Consider the following 17,798-nt stretch of genomic DNA (forward strand, 5'->3'; position numbering starts at 1 on the left):
CAGGACACCAAGCCACATTCCTCCTCCTCACAGTGTTGGTCGGACAGCTTTTACTCCAGGGAGTGGACTGAAACTCTTCGACGACAAACGCCGCAAGAATGCTGAGCAAAGGGTGCTCATCTTGCCAAGAGACAAACAAAATGGCCTCAAGTTGGAAAGTCTAGCATAAATGATACTGGTGGGTAGAGAGGGCAGGGAGCGGGGGAGGAGAGAGGGAACAGAACAGAGGGGAGAGGGGAGAGAGGAGGAACATTTCCCCAAAAGTTGGGGGCAGGCAGGCACTCATTAGCCAGAGTTAAAATCTTCCTGGTCTGTTTCATTAAAACACACTTCACTCTCAACAGATAGGTTCCGGCAGCGTGTCATGTGAGCACCAGAATTCATTTTTGGCAGATCGTAACCATCATGGTCTATTTCATAAACAGCACTGCAAAGGTCACCAGGCCACATAACCTTAAAGTATAGGATGAATCTGACCAAACGATCACCCAGTTCCTCCATTCCTGCCCCAGAAAATCAGAAAGGAAGCTGCAGTCCCGATGTTAGGACATTTGGGAACCTGCGGCTTTCCTCGCAGGAGACTGACTGCGCACAGAGCAGTCTGCCTCACACAGCAGCTCTGCCCGGAGTACATGGGCGCCAAGACTTAACCGCAACTGCACTAAAGCACCACGGAGCAGAAGCATCTGAGCCTCCCCAAGACAGGTTTCATAGAAGGCTTAGGTGCCCGACACTCCCATAATAAAGGCTCCTGGGCCACAGCAATGTCTGAAGATGACGGCAACATAGACGGTCTCTGAGCACAATTCCAACATAAATTAAAACACCAGCTATGTATACATAGGGAACTAGGCTTTAGTTAAGCTCTCTGGTGCTTTTAGATTTTTAGCAAATTTCATTTTATTAAAAAAGAGAGAATTGTCATCTACAAACTATTTTGTATCTAACTATGCAATTACAACATCAAAATACTCTGGTAAATTCCCTGATGGAGCTAACAATTTTAGGGATTTCCAACAGGACATATAATGAGGATGATCAATAGAGTTCAAATTATAGGCATGAGCTGAATATTCAGAAGAGAAAGTAAAGCTAAGCATTGAAAAGGTCTGTAACTTTCAGGTTTGTGGGTTTGGGCGATTTGAATCCAATCATCAGGAGTCCGGAAGCAGCAGGGTTGTGGAGACCGACCGCGTGACTGTAATGGGGACACAGAAGCAGCTCCCATGCAGCACACCTCAATGTTGCTATCAGTTATATTTAAGTGACACTTGACAGATTAAAGTGGGTAAAAATCAAAATATACCCTCCCACCACATTCTAAAACACAATGATTTATCAACAGTTGCCATTCACAGCAATAAGAAAACAGTTGGTACAAGTTGAACACAAAGCTACCTCTTGTAGGAAATAAACGTAGATACATATACACATATACATTATCTTCAAAATTCAAAATTGTTAATTTGTTTTACTGTCATATAAAAACAATCTCCCCATGGTCAAATTACTGAAAAAACACAAAGGCTAAAAAAAAAAAAAAAAAAAAAAAGGGAAAAGCACATTTGCCATGTTTAAAAAATACACATTGTCTCAGTGGTTCTATTTATTTGATTATAAAGTTATATACTCTAAGGACTCAGACTCCTAGGACTATACTGAATCAAACAGAAGTAAATCTTTCTCAGTCCTTGGAAAGGACACTTGGAACCCACTCCCTCCAAAAAGAAACAGTGTTGATTTTGACCTGGTAAACTGGGAAAATACGGTCACCTGGAAGCGATATATATATAAAATGGAAGGATCCACGGAAGAAACTGAGTCAGAAAGCAGTTCTTGGGTCATAATCTGAGAGCTCTGGGTTATAGAGAAACTCACTGGGGCACTTGGTTCAGACACAGACATGGCTTCTCTGTGAAGATTCCTCACAGTGCAGGGGCCTGCAGCTCATGGTCCCTATCTAGCATGTTGTCCGTTTTGTAAATTAAGGTTTAACTGGGCTATACTCATGGTCATTGGTCTTACATTGCAACAATGAGAGCTGAGTGGCTGTGACAGACACCCGACATGTTTACTCCAGTCTTTTACAAGAACAGTTTACGGAATGCCAGCTAGTGTACTAAGTGCTACCCTAATTACCTAAGAGATTTTTGCTTTGACTCCCAAGAATAACCTCAGATTTACTCAACAGCCAAATGTCTGCCTAGAAGTGGCTTTGGGCAAAAAGCCAACTTGTTTTTAGCAGATCCCTAGAAACTTCCAATGGAAAGTGGGGATAGGGAGGAAAGGGGAAATGCTGTTCTCTTAGTATTTTCATATTGGGGGCAGGGAGACACTGTCCTCCCCTTAGTCTCTGTGAGTGCTTTCCCATACGCAGTGTCCTTTGCTCCTCTTATTACACAATAAAGAACCTTTAAAGCCTTCTGTCGAAAACGCTTTGTTGGATGAGGTCCTGTTCAGAAATAGTTAGACTAAACATATAAATAATTACTCCGTTAGAAAAGTCTGAGAGGAATCTAAATTCTGAATCTGAAGAGGGAGAAGGTGAAGAATGAATAGGAAATTAAGCTCTACAAAACACACTTAAAAACCAGAGGTGTAAAATAGCCGCCATTTGTGAATGACAAGGTCAAGTGAAAACAGGAACATCTTCCACATTTGCAGAAGGTTTTCCTTCCTCCTCAGCTTCTGAAGATCCTGAGTCACTAGAGTTCACAGGTGTTCACATTTCAACAGTTGCTGAAACATGGAAGATAAAACACTGAGAGGAGATTTATCAAACACAAATTTATATCAAGATAAAGTTTTTTTTTTCTCATAAAGCTTAAAAGTGGATTTTCCCTTTGTTGTTAGAAGAATGGGAAGTATGAAACCATGTTAGAGGGACACTTCCATTCAACCACCGCCTGACAGACAGCTCCAAAGTGCTCTTGCCACGCCACCTTAGTCCTCACAACAGCCCTGGGAGGGGGCACAGCAGGCTGGAACCGGAAATCAAATGCTCAGGCTGTCGAATACTCTTTCCAGCATCACTACTGCCGCCTCGGGGGTGAGTGATGTTCTCTATCAAAACTGAAGGGCTACATTAGCTCATCAGCTCAGTGACATCCTAACAGTAAAGTTAAAGGAGAAATACAAGAACAGCAGGTCTGATGACTTTACTCGACATAATAAAACTGGTGCAAAACCACTTTTGTCTACTTTCTTGTAACTTTTTGGTCCAAATACATAAAATATGCAATATTTACAGCATTTTCCTTTTTTCTTTTGTAAATGCAATGCTTTAAAACACATTATAAAGCACCATAGTAAAAATAGTCTACAGGTAAAAGTACAGAAGTAGGAAAATCCTACCCACATCACAGCTCACTGATGGAGTCGCCATATGGAATCACCGATACTTCAGTGTACTGGGTTACAGATAAGCCATGGAGAAACAAATACTAAACTCACTTTTTTTTATATTAACATGTGGAAATCATTAAGAAAGCCTCAGATAATGTTGTCAACATTCTTAGAAATACCGTCCCAATATTCGATACTGGGGACAGGAATCAGGAATACTGCTTTAACTGTTTTGTCTTTTTATAGTATTATTCATGGTTTTAAGCTGATATCTTTAACACTAATGATCATTCAAAAAATAAAATGAAATAAAGCCTACATAAATACGGGCAAACCCAACTACAGCAGAAATAGTTCTGAGAAAACATGATCAAACATTCCAATAAGTTTTGTGAGGCATGATTCACAAAAACAAATCAGACCCTGGCAAACAGGTATTAGCACTCTCCAGCAGAACTGTGCAACACAAACCTCCAGAAGGTGAAGTGGCAAACAGATTCATCTTCATCCAAAGAAGGTGAAGAAATGCACTATCAAAAGCAAGTGAATCAAGAACCTCTTCTGAAACGGTGTGCAGCCTTCTGACTAAACTGCCACGTGTGTATTTTGGATGATGTAAGGTTCCCCTCACTGGGAGGAGATCACAACTCTCACAAAAATGAAAACAAAATAACAAAAATAACAATGCCTTCAATTTAAACTCTTAGAACACTGACTCGCACTCGGCATCTGGTTTCTTGACATTCCCGCCTGTCCCTAACTCAGCCCAGTGAGAGCGGCTGACCCAGGTCAGCGGAGCAGCTGGGGAAGCTGGAGGGGACCTCGGAGCCGCGCTCAGGCTCAACACTGCTTTGGCCACGCGCACTCAGTTCGACTTCGGGTAAATCTTTTCATAGAAAAAGTTCTGGGCCAGGATGTAGAGGTCTCCGTCCTTCTCCCGGACGGCGTGGGCTCTGATGAACTGGAACTGCTCCAGCGCGAACTCATAGAACTCGTTCTCCATCTTCCAGATGTCGGACTGCTGCAGCTTCGCGATGGTCTGCTTGGTGGGCAGTTTCTTCTCTGTGGTTTTCCTCAGGTGGGATTTCTTTCCTACTTACAATGGAAAGATAAGAGAAGGAAATAATTCTTACAGACACACACAGACAATGTCTCTTCGCTTGAAAAAATGGCTTATGTTACTATGATGCACTGCCTTCTGACATTAATGCAACCCAGCAAAAGCCAGCAACTCAACATTAGCAGAGGCTCACTCCGTTAGAGGAGAAATGCTTAAAAGATGCAATGAATGCTCGCACAGTAAACATAAGGGTCAACGCTCAGTAAGTGGAGGCTGTCCCTCTCACACTGCTCTAAGGCCCATTTCCTTATTTTTTAACTGAAAACAAACAAAACACCACCGTGTGAGAGTGTGCATGAGGAGGTCAGAGGACAACCTCCTGGCCTCGGTGTCCGCCTCCATCACAGGTTCTGGGGATGTGGGCATCGAACTCAGGCCATTAGGCTCATGTAGCAAGTGTTTTCACCTTGTAGAGCCATCTTGCTAGCCCTTGTTCATTAAAAAAAATATGACGAAACGCGAGTCACCAAAATTAATTCTAATTTCCCACCAGCTATACTTGCTACAATCACGGAGAACTGAGGGCAGGTGCAGACTCTAAGAAGGTTTGAGTGATGGCATGCTACTAAACAACTACAAGGAAAAACTATCAGTATTTGACTGACTCACAAAGGTCCGGAAGTATGCTTTTAGATAGACTAGAGTAGACACAGCCCAGCTGCGCGTGTGTTCAGCACTCACACCCGACCCTCCCCGAGAACTGTAGTCTAGTTTATTATAGAGTCAACTTGTAAACAAACAAACAGGTTAGGACAACTTTAGAGAGAAACCTATCATGTACATACCTGTACGATAGAGGTCTGTGGCACCCCGGAAAAAGCGGGGCAGAGCTGCCTCCAGTAACATGATGAAGTCTTCCAGCTCTTCAGTCACTCCCACCAGGAAGTACTCATTAACTAGGTTATACTTAGCTTGATCCATAGCCCATCTGCTTCCCACATTCCTGAAACCACAGACAAGGAATTCAAAACTCGGCTGTGAAATGGGCTAAATGTTCTCATGCTTCTGCTCCTCCAGGTTATGGAGGAAACAGGTAGGTGAAGACACAGGCCCAGCTTCACCACCCATCACAGCGGCATCCTCCTTTGCTTCCACACCCAGCTTCCGCACCCTCGTAGTTACTTAAGCTCTCCTAAAGGGTTCCTAATAAGAGCAAACTTTAAGGACAGTTTTAAATATAGACATTTATATCATACATTCTCTTCTTTTACTTAGTGTGCATTCATGTTTTAGAACTATTCTCAGACTTTGTTCATTCTGAGAGCCCCTATGGTAAAGTCGAAGCAATTTGTGTTTAGTGTTTATCTTAATTTGTAAACTCTGTTTCTTTTCTTTCTATAAGCTTTAGTGTTTCCTGAAATCCCGAGAAACAGAAACAGGTAAGAGATAGCTCTCCTAAAACGCCTTTTGTTTACAGTGTCAGCTAGTGCGTTAACAGGTTTCATCCTGAACAGACAATACTTCTGGGAACTAATTAGCACCAACGTTCTCTCCAGCTCTGCATTTTAAGTGCCAATGTGACCCTGTGGTGGCAGCTGCACTTCTTTTTGTTTCCTCAACTATTAAAGTCAAAACCACAAACCAAGAAACTGGGTGTGTAGCACATACCTGTTATCCTGGCACTTGGGAGGGAGACAGGAAGATCAAGAGTTCAAGGCCAGCCTGTGCTACAAGAGATTCTATCTCTAAAAAACCTAAGTGGGAGGGGCTGATGAAGTGGATTAGTTGATTTCTAAGGTCTCCCAATATACTTCATTGTGTATGAAATAAATGAACTATCCTCTCTAATTAAAACTCAACTAGGCAGTACTTTTTATTATTTAAAAGCAGGGCCTGGCAAGCTTTTTATGTAAGAGGCAGAGAGTAAGTATTTCAGGCTTTGCAGGCTATACGATTCAAATCACAATTATTCAACTCTGTTATCTCCGCAGACAGTAAATGCACCAACATTAGTAGTTGTGTTCTAATAAAGCTTTATTTACAAAGAACAAGTGCTCAGCCATATTTGGGGCATAGGAGTGGGTTCCTTTTCAAAAGCAATGGCTAAAACCTTAAAGGATACTCTTCTAATGCTTCCAATTCTCTTACTACAACGATGCTTTGAAGCAGTCTACAAGCAGGACCTTGAACTTTTTTTTTTTTGTTTTTTGATACAGGGTTTCTCTGTGTAGCTTTGTGCCTTTCCTGGATCTCACTCTGTAGACCAGGCTGGCCTCGAACTCACAAAGTTCCTCCTGTCTCTGCCTCCCGAGTGCTGGGATTAAAGGCGTGCCCACCACCACCCCGTAGGCCCTTGAACTTTATGTCAATCTATACAGCTCAAATAATAAAGAAATCCTTTGAATTTCTCAGTATAATTTAAGAAAATACTAATTTTGAATGGATTTTCTATTGCTGCATTTTCTATCAAAACAATTGAATAACCAGATATGACAGCTTCTAACTGGGAACCTGATATAGGAGAGTCTCAAGTTCAGGCTAGCTGAAGAGCTGGGTATGGAGCCCAGTGACCCAGTACTTGCCCAGTGTATGCAAAGGCCCAAATCTGATTGTAGTGGGTACCTGTTCCACCTAGGACCTTGAGATACCAGACCCTGGGGCATAGCCTCTAGGCGAGCTTAAGAGCTGAGGGGCACATACACAGACCCCTTCTCTTCTCTCCTTCATGGGCTTGGTGGCAAAAGCAGCGTGGGACTGACCATCAGCCTTCCAGAACTCTGCAACATATTTGCCTTACCCTGTTTAGTGAGTTATTCTCCTCGATATATATATTTTTTAAGAAATAGTTCCTTTACCAATATCTGTGGATTATCTGCAGTATCTCGCACACAACGAGGGGCACGAATCCACCACCCTAGGATTAAGGGTCCCATGCTAGAACAACTGACCTTGCCAGGCATTGGACCCAGGGCCTTTGTGTGTGGACTGGTATGTGCCCCTTAGGTCTTAAGCTAGCTCAGAGGCCACGCCCTAGGGGCTGGTACCTCAAGGTCAGAGGTGGAACAAGTGCTCACTACATCTGATCCTTAGCACCTCAAAATAAATGGTTGACTAGAATAAGCAAATATGTACAATTACTTAAAAACTTGAACACAAAACATTCTGAGGAAGTTTTTTTATTAGAAATAAAATCTCTTTTATACTTCATGTTTATTAGCAGACTAAATTATAACTCTATAAGAATATCGTTGTATACTCTTAAACTCAAAATAAGTTTAACAAGAAAACCAGGTGAGTACTTTGCCCACTAACTAGCTTTATTTGATCTACTGAAGCAGAAAGCTTAGAATAAAATAAGGTTTATGGAATGACTTCTGACCTCTGACCTCTAAGGTCTCTGCTGGAATACAGTAAAACAGAATGCCAAAACCAAAATAATAACTGCATTTGATAAAACATACTGTGAGAATATGTACACAACTTTTAAGAACATTTAAAGGAAAAAACAGATCTAGATATATGTGCAGCACAGTCTCTCATAGTTCTCTACCTGGTCCTGACTACTACATCCCTCCTCATGAGACATGGGTTATAGAGATACTGAAGATGACCAGTGTAGTTAAGCTTATTTTCCTACCAGCATTCTGAGCTGTGACCACAGAAGAATGGGATCTGGAGCCAGAGCTTCTCCGGAGCACAGTCTGAGCCACCCTCAGCCACACACTCATCGAAGGTCTGCAGCAAAGAGAAAAGGAGCAGTCAGCCATGAACCCAGGTCTCCAGTTAAAAGACAGGTTCTTAATCTCTGCTATGTGTTTGTGTAGGCGTGCACATGCCGTGCCATTGTAGGAAGGTCAGAACAGCCTGGGTGCCAGTCCTTGCCTTATGTCGTGTTTGAGACAGGGTCTTTTGTTGACTGCTGAGAGTGCCAGGCTACCTGGCCCACAAGATTCCAGGAAGTCTTCAGCTCCCATCTTACCACGGGACACTGCGAGTACGGCCGTGCACTACTGTGCCCAGCGTCGCATATGTGCTTGGGAGCCGGACTCAGGTCTTCACACAGCACGGCGAGTCCTTTACCCTCTGACTCATCTCTTCAGCTCGCACACTTCTAATGTAACAAGTTATGAAGTAAATGGGTACAAGTAGGTGGGACGAGTGAGGGCTGGACAGTTGGTTCAGTGGTTCAGAGCACTTGTTCTTGCAGAGGACCCGGGTTCAGTTCCCATCACCCACATGGTGGCTCACAACCATCCATACATCCTGTGACAGCTGTCATTTCTGATCTCTAGGGAGAAACACCAATAAGGTCACACTCACTGTCCGCCTTTCAGGAGTGCTTCCTGGTGTGCTCTCAACACACTAGTCCTGCATACTTGTGACTTGGAGCATCCACCCATACCACATTATTCTGTTCCACAGGTTCTTAACTGTATTATGGTACCCCAAATCTCTGTAACTTTACTGGAATGTTCTTCCTCTGTAGATTGCTTGCACTGGTGAAGGTCACATGAGGTCCAGCCTTCCAGTTATTCCTCTGGCTGAAAATCATTTGCTCCCTTCTCAGTTCTGGATGTTGCCTTGTTATAACTATCTCTCAGGAAGGGGCACACTCATCTGCATGTGTCACCTTATCTCCATAAGAAGCTTCATGTAGTTTTTATATGACATTCTTCTCTTCCACTGTGGTGAAGTTTGAGAAGGTCATGCCATGTGCAAATGCATTTCAGAACACACTGTAGTCGGCAGAGTTAGCATGTGTACAGTGTTGCTGCAAAAACTGTGATTGGGGATGACAGAAGCACTACACACAAAGCGATGGTGAACACGGAGACATTTTTCCATAACACAGGTGAGACAGCCCTTCAGCATTTCCCTGAATTTTCTTTATGTGTGTGCTATGTGTGTAAGTGGAAAACCTTGGCCTTGGCCATTGCATTATTTAGCATTTCCCTAGATGGACTGCATGAGGGTGTGGACAATAATGAATTAAACCTCTGTAAGCCAGCCTCAACTAAATGCTTTTCTTTCTTTTTTTTTAAAGATTTATTTATTTATTATGTATATAGATACAGTGTTCTGCCTGCATGAATGCCTGCAGGCCAGAAGAGGACACTAGATCTCATTACAGATGGTTGTGAGCCACCATGTGGTTGCTGGGAATTGAACTCAGGACCTCTCGAAGAGCAGCCAGTGCCCTTAACCTCTGAGCCATCTCTCCAGCCCCTAAATGCTTTTCTTTATAAGAGCTGCTGTGACCATAGTATCTCTTCACAGCAACAGAAACCCTAACTAAGACAGAAGCTGGTACCAGGGATTGCTAAGGTACTGGGGTGTTGCTGTGATAGGCCTGACTATGTTTTTGTTTGGAGGAATGTGGACTTTGGGACTTTGGATTGGAAAGGCAGTTGAATGCTTTAAGTGCTGCCTAATGGGCCATTCTAGTAAGAGCAGTGGAGGACAAGTGGTGCTGAGAGCGATTTGAACTGTGGGGGGCTGCCTCAAGAGGTTTCAGGAGAAAAATATTAATGTTGTAGCCTGGAGATTGTTGTGATATTTTGGTAAAAAATGTAGCTGCTTTTTGCCTTTTTCCAAAAATGTCTGCCTGAGGCTAAATTGAAGAGTTTTGGATTAATTACATTGGCAGAGGAAATCTCAAAACAGCCTAGTATTGACTCTGTTGTGTGGTTATTAGTGTCCACTCTTAGGAAGATTTATAATGAAAAGGAGCAAGCTGAGCAAGAAAAAATACAAAATGTACAATTTGAGGAAAAAGGGGGCACCAGAAAGTAGAATGGAGCTAAATCCTGTGTTTAAGGAGATAAGCATATTAAGAAATGGAATAAAGGGAGTGGTGGCCTCAGGGCAAGATCTCACCCAGCTAAGTTTCCAACTTATGAAAAGGAATTAAAGAAAAGCTTAGAGCCAGGTGTGGTGGTACACGCCTTTAATCCCAGCACTGGGAAGGCAGAGGCTGATGGATCTCTGAGTTTGAGCCCAAACTGGTCTACAGAGCAAGTTCCAGGACAGCCAAGTTTGGGCAGTAAAGGAAACTGTAGAAAACAGAAAGCTGGTGGTAACTGAACAAGGGGGCCATGTTTCAGCCCAGCAAGCAGCAGAACTTAGCAGCTTCAGCCACATGGTTCTGGCATTAGAGTTGAGGGTAGAAGAAAGGGGTTATGGAATCTCCCTCAATGACTAAGCAAAGTTGGTGAGGCCACACATGTCAGGGGTGTCCCTGCATGGAGGCCTACAAAGGCTATTGTGTGAAGCTGTGAAGGTGAAGCCTGGATTGCCTTGGAGAACCCAGTATGTTGGAGATGCCAGAGCCATGGGATACCTGCCAATGAGAGCTGCTAACAGGGAGTGGAACCAGTCCAAGAAGAAATGTGTTGCAGTCAACAAAGCTGAAAGGAGTTGAGACCTGAAGAGTATTCTGACATCAGGCATGGAGATGCAGAGTCTGGAGTTTGCCTACCTCGTTTTCAGTCTTGCTTTGGCTCAGTATTTGTTCCTCACTATCCTCCCTTCCCTCCATTTTGGAACGGTAATATATATATATATATATATATATATATCTTGTGCCATTATATGTTGGAAATAAGTGATCTGTTTTTTATTTTGATTTTATAGGGCACTACAGTTAAGAGAGTACATGAGTCTCAGAAAAGACTTTGACCTTTTTAAAAAGTTTGAGACTGTTATAGACTATGGAGATTTTTGAAGGTAGACTACATGCATTTTGCACTATGTCATGGCTACAAGCCTATGGGGGCCAGGAAGTGGAATGTGGTGGTTTAAATAGGTTTGGCCTCCATAAATCATGTGTTTGAATGCTTGGCCCATAGGGAGCGGCACTATTAGGACACATGGCCTTGTTGGAGTAGATGTGACTTTGTTGGGGAAGTGTGGCACTGTGGAGGTGGGCTTTGAGGTCTCAAAAGCTCAAGCCAGTTCACTTCCTGATGCCTGCTGATCCTGATGTAGAACATGGTCCTTCTCCAGCACCATGTCTGCCTGTGTGCCATGGTACTTCCCACCATGACAGTAATGGACTAAATGTCTCAAATTGTAAGGAACCCTCAATTAAATGTTTTCCTTTATAAAAGTTTCCATGGTCATGGTGTCTCTTCACAGCTATAGAAACCCTAACTAAGACAGACAGTGAGGTTTCTGGTTTTTGTTTTTGTTTTTTTTAAAGAGAGGATCTCACTGTGTAGATCGGACTGCTTTGAGTTCACAGAGATCTTCCTGCTTCTTTTGTCTCCCAAGTGTTGGGATTAAAGGTGTGTTTAAATTAGGTTGGCCTGTGGCTATTCTTATGGGGGATTCTCTCTGTTGCATAATTGAGGTAAGAAGACTTGCTCACTGTACTGGAAGGGAGGGGACAGGTACATGGGAGGGTCTGGAGGGAGGAAAGAGAAAAATATTATTTACTGGAAATGAAGAAAGTGGGCTGAAAACAACTATGAGTGCATTGGTAAACTAATTATTCTCTGCAGCTGACCAAAGACACTACAAGCAGTTGCTCCAGGTTCCTGCTCTCCTGACTCCCCTGAAATGACTGGCTCCACTCTGGAGCTGTGAGTCACGTAAATCCTTTCTCCCATAAGTTGCTTTCATCAGGGGCTTTTTTTACAGGACAAAAAACTAAGACAGTATGATTTAGATTTCCTGCCTGAAGCCTACTTTTAAAAAGCTAGCAAGCACATGTTATGTCTCCAGTTATCTCTATCAGAGCCCCATTTTCATGAAGACTATGGCTCAAGGAACTAGCTGCAGCAGTTCATAAAGTTTCTGATTCCATACCTAGTTCTGGCAGGTCCTGACTCACAGCATGTTCCCTATAGCTCAGCAGAGGGACTCTGCATCTTCATGCCTCTACCAGACTAGAGTGCAAGCCAGAAGACAAGAAGTTACTAAATAAACTCAACATCTCCACTACTATCCAATGTGTGCACATGACTGTGTGTGTGTGAAATTCAAAGACATTAAAATGGATGGCTTAAATATAAGAAAGTAGCATGGCAGGAGACTGTAATATTAAAAGATTCCATAAATTTACTATGTATACAGTGTGGACGATATGCAGACAACTCTGGGGGTTTCATGCACACTATCTGAACTAAAACTGAATAATCATACCGGATGGCTATTTTAGCTCAATTCTTTAATTAGCAAACTCCTGGTTCCTGTGCTCAAGTATTTTAGTCTTAGGCAAAGAAAATTTAGATCTTCAGATCTGTTTTTAGGCAGTAGTTTTAAATTTGCTACCTGACTCAGGCAGACTAAAGTTACCTCCCAAACCAAATCTTCCATAGGTCAGAGTTGGCCTCTCCTTCAGGGGACACAGTGGCCATACGTCACGGGCTTTCTAGTGGACTGAAGGCAGAACAAACGTGGGCAGCTTCTGGGTCATGGCTTAGACGGAAACAGCTTGCTTTCCCTTCCTGTTTCCCAATGTGGGGAGGTGGCCCAGCGGTGGCCCAAGGACTGGCCTCACTCAGCAGCAACATGCTCTGTGGTCCGCTGAGGCTGCACTCCCGAACTTGGTTGTATTTCCTTAAACAAGTCAACTGTGTCACTTGAAAGGAAATAACTGAGTGTCCGTCAGTGTGGTCCCTGCCTGAAAGCTGCTCTGCTCTCAGGTGGCATCAGGCATGCTCAGAGACAGGGTGAGCTCTCTATCTGAGGTGTGGAAGATGCTACTAAGTAGCGACCACAATCCTTTTCAACAGCCCCTATCTACAGGAAGTGCACAGGGTAAATGGCTATCTCCAGACAGGAACAGTGCAGCTGCAGAGGATTCCACAGGAGCCCGTGGTAAAAGTTAAACTTCCAAGTGAGAAACAACATTTTGGAAACCCTAACTAAGACATCGTAAGCCTACAGTTTACCAGCACCGACAAGCTGTTGCTGATGATGTCTGTAGTTGGGTTAATGAATATAAATTTTTGATACTGTGTAATCAAAATGCACTAACCCTTGGGAGTCCAATGTAACACTGTACGAAACATGCAGGATGCCTGAAAACTTCCTGACTAAAAGGCCAATCTCATACACAACATCAAACGTATCAGTGGATTTTAATCTGTAAAAAGTTCACTGCGGCTTCACGTTCTACACTTGGAACTTTCACTTGTCAAATTCAGTGTTGTATTAAAAAAACAGCCTCAATTTTGGGAAGGGTTATTAAAATTCTCTTTTCAAATTATATATTTGCATAAACCTGGATTTTCTTTATAGACTTCAACCAAAAAAAAGTGCAACTGATTGGACTGAATTAAAAAATATGAAAATCAGGCTATTTTTATTAAACTAGATATTAAAAGATTTTCTGAAATGTAAAATGATGCCGCTCTCTGTTTTTTTAAGAAAGATGATTATTTACACCAAAACATTATTTGTTAACATGAGACGGTTTTCTAAAATTCATATTTAAAGAAGTTTTCTGGCGAGTGAGATGGCTCAGCAGGTGGAGATGTTTGCCCCTAGACCAATGACCTAATTTGAACCCTGAAACCCACACGGTAAAAGGAGAGAACCAACTCTCACAGGTGTCCTGTGGCATGTGCCCTGTGGCACCCCCCCCCCCGCCCCCAAAAATAAACAGGGAAAATAAGACAAGCTAAAATTTTCTATGTAAACTATGAAATTTACTTATACTGATGAATATCAACAGACGACTACATAAAAGTTTTTTTGAGTCCTTACTTTTCTGTCAGATTTGTATATGTGTGTGTGTGTGTGTGTGTGTGTGTGTGTGTGTGTGTGTGTGTGCTTACTCGTGTGTGTGTGTGTACCAACTCACACACGCACATTGCACACATATGCACGTTTGCCACGCCATAAGAAAGCATCAGATCCTCTAGAGTTGAAGTTACAGACAGCATAGGTTCTGGGAACCATGAGGGCAGGAAGTGTTCTTAACACCGAGCCATCTCTCCGGCCCTGGGGACCTGGGAAGGAGTGTGACTGTCTGGAGCATCCGAGACAAGTCACAGCAGAGGTGATGACAAAGTTTGGTCTTAAATGTAAGCAAAGGGCTTTTAAGGAGAAGGAAAAGCACTCTAGATATGAGGGACAACAGGTGTGCAAAAAGTATGAAGCAATAATGAGTTTCAAGGGCATTTGTATTTCGTGTGGCTGAAACGCTGGGCTGGCACACGGGGTAACTAAGCTACAGAGGCAGGTGGGTATAAGATTGTATTAGATTGTGTCTCCTAAGCCTTAGGTAAACAAATCTACATTTTTATTAGTGCCTACCGTGGGAATGTCTGAGCATGAAACCTATTAAGGTGTTCCACTGAAAAAGGAACAAGTCCAGTGTGGCTCTGAGAACTCGAGTCTGGTGACATGTCAAAGGACGTACTACAGACAAGCCAAGTCTGACCCCACACACTTGCTTTGCCCATTACTCTCTCCTTGCTTAAAGTTAGCCAAACAGTTTTCATAAAATGATGATTACAAGTAAATCTAGATTGCCATCTCTGGTAATTTGAATATAAATGGCCCCCATAACCTCATAGGAAGTGGCACTAGTAGGAGGTGTGGCCTTGTTGGAGGAAGTGTGTCACTGTGGGGGCGGGCTTTGAGGTCTCCTATGTTCAGGATACCATCCAGTGTCTCAGTCGACTTCCTGTTGCTTGCAAGATGTAGCAGTCTCAGCTCTAGCAGCATGTCTGCCTGCACACTCCCTGTCATGATGATAATGAACCTCTGAGACTGTAAGCGAACCCCCCCAATTAAATATTTTCTTTATAAGAGTTGTCATGGTCATGATGTCTCTTTACAGCAATAGAAACCCTAAGGCACCATCATTAAGAGTAAGAACCAAAATATATACAAAAACAGATTCATCAATAATGATCCCTAGTAAAATTGTTGGCAGGTGTAATGGTTAATACTGATTGTCAAGTTAACTTAGAATCACCCTGGAGACAAATTTTTGCTTTATTTGTGGAAGGCATTCCAGAGAAGTATAACCAAACATGTGTGTGCGTGCATGCTGAGTACACCTGTCTCTCTCTCTCTCTCCCCTGCCACTATGCCTCCCCACCCTGATGGACAGCTCCAAACCATGACTTGAAATAAACCATGCATTCTGACAGAGTAGCAGGAACTGTAACTGCTGCAGCAGGGCTGTAGGAAACAACATGCACTTGCCGCAGTCCCAGTCACGGAATTATCTTACAAGACAGCAGCTGTGACCCGCTTCCCCACTGCTTCGACAGTCCTGAGGTCCCTGCAAAATGTCAACACTGAACACGGAGTACATTTATGGTCAACAGCAAGCATGGTACCTTTTTGTCTCCTTGTTTCCGTCTCCTTAATCCTGGTCTGTAATCATCTCCAAACCTCAGAAAGTAATAGTAGGAAACTAGCCTCTCGATAGGGTCCCTGATGACATTAATATAAATCGGCTTCTTCTTCACACCGAATCTGAAACAGCAGAATTCCAGTGATGAGGTCAGCATTCTCATTAGTTCAGGCATGCCCTGAAATTATATACAGAGTCTGAAGCATTGGTGGGATATGGAAGCAATAAAATGAATTAATTAAAATGAAATTGAGTATGTGAAGACTGGGAAATATTCATATTTAGGATGAATAAAGCAAACACGAAATAATTCAAGAAATGATGGAGAATACCTACCTATGCCCTCAAGGAGTAAGGAGGCAGTCTGTAGAGGCCCTGGAGGTGTGGATCTGACAGGCCCTGTCCATTCACTCTATGCCTCACTGAGGAATTTAAGCAGCCACACAGTCTGTGTTTAGAAGACTGCACAGTGAGGTCCTGAGACCAGATCCTAGAGGCATGAACTGGCTTTCTTAACCCTTGGAGCTGATCAGCAGTATCTCATCTAGGCACACTGTGTGGCACCCAGACACTGACACATGCCCCAGTCCATCATTGGGCAGCCACGTTTGCTGGGCCTGATCTGTACAGGTCTAGCAGGGTGATCCTTCTACCATGTAATCTGTGGAAACTGACGAGTGTCCTATCCTGAAGCTGCATGCACTATACCCAGATTACCAGGGTACCTGCACCAGCTTTCTTAAGAAAACTGCATTCTATCTGCTAGTACCATCTCACAACCTCTGCAAGACACACAGGGCAACACATGTTGATTAGCTCAAATAGTAATATCAACACTACACTTAGAACCTACCTAGAACCAAACAAACAGCCTATGAGACACACAACTTAGGTGCACTGCCAGGAACCAGTCTTAACCTGCAAACGGTGAGGGGAACTGACCTCTCTAGTACCCGGCTCATCTCCTTTATCAGCAGCTGACAGTAAGACTCCAGCTGGCTTCCTTGTGTCCACTTGGTCTGCCTCAGACATCAGTTCTCAACCGGTTCTCCTAAAACACCATTTGTTAGCTTACCTGCTCTCTGCAACCTGAACTAAACTTCAGACAGCTGAAATCAACCCAAAACTTCTGGGATTTGAGGTACAGCTTGACTAGCATGTTCAGGGCCCCAGGATGCATCCCTAGCACCTCAAAAGTAACAATGGCAACAACCTCATCCCACCTCCTTGGTTATCTTATGTTGGTCCTTTTACATCTTAGGTGCCACCTTACTGTTTTCCTCAATTCTATTCAAGGTAGAAACTATCTTCCGGTAACAATCAGACCTGCCTTCCCACTGCATCACATAAACCACACTAGTCATCCTTATCTACGATGCTATTCTTGCCCCCCCCACAACACCCCCCTCCATTTTTTTGTGTACCAAATGTATGCCGGGCAGTAATCTAGACTGCACACATACAGCAGTCGGGGGTGGGCAGAAAAAAAGAAATGGAAAGAGGAGAGGAGACCTTGTTTTTCCAGAGCTAAGATTTTACTGGGGACAGAGACCAGTATGTATCACTGAGCTCAGATGGTAAAATACTGAGAATAGTAGTACTTCAGGGAAAGGAAAAGGAAAATACTGAGAATAGTAGTACTTCAGGGAAAGGAAAAGAGGATGCCAGGCAGGTGACAGAGAACACAGGTCAACACTATTTTCTACCAACTCATCACTGATGTCATACACAAAAAGGACACATACAGTTACATGGGGAAAAGCATTCTGGGAAGACGAACCTCAGAGGAAGAAGGTCTTGAAGCTTCTAGGGTCAGATGCTTGTAAACACAGGAAGAATGTGGCTCCAGCATCAAAGAGAGTAAAAGAAGATGAGAGTATAGAGGTCGGGAGGCTTCGGGGAGTGCAGGCATGTGGCCTTGCAGAAGACTCTGTGCATTTATTTCTGAGTCACGTGGGAGGGCCATTGGAGGATTTCAGTAGAGAAGTGCAATGATTCATCTTTTCAAAGGAGAGAGGCTACTGTTTGGAATGAAGAGGGGCTGTGACACACTCTTGGGTCCCCAGTAAGCAC

General features: G+C 43.3%; 1 protein-coding gene across 2 annotated transcripts in view; it reads right to left on the reverse strand.

Moving 5' to 3' along the window:
- Positions 1–1,238: 1,238 nt before the first annotated feature.
- Positions 1,239–17,798, reverse strand: part of Hs2st1 (heparan sulfate 2-O-sulfotransferase 1) — a 165,127-nt gene continuing 148,567 nt past the window's right edge. Inside the window, exons 4-7 of one of the 2 annotated variants that reach the window (XM_016004719.3) lie at positions 15,709–15,847; positions 8,043–8,140; positions 5,251–5,408; positions 1,239–4,440 (exon numbers count right to left, since the gene is read on the reverse strand). In XM_016004719.3, coding sequence (XP_015860205.1) covers positions 4,211–4,440; positions 5,251–5,408; positions 8,043–8,140; positions 15,709–15,847 — 625 coding nt within the window. In that variant the 3' untranslated portion in view covers positions 1,239–4,210. The remainder of the gene's footprint in view (positions 4,441–5,250; positions 5,409–8,042; positions 8,141–15,708; positions 15,848–17,798) is intronic. The other variant, XM_006986113.4, reaches the window with a different exon arrangement.

This window comes from Peromyscus maniculatus, chromosome 6 (assembly GCF_049852395.1).
Source record: "Peromyscus maniculatus bairdii isolate BWxNUB_F1_BW_parent chromosome 6, HU_Pman_BW_mat_3.1, whole genome shotgun sequence".
Lineage (NCBI taxonomy): Eukaryota > Metazoa > Chordata > Mammalia > Rodentia > Cricetidae > Peromyscus > Peromyscus maniculatus.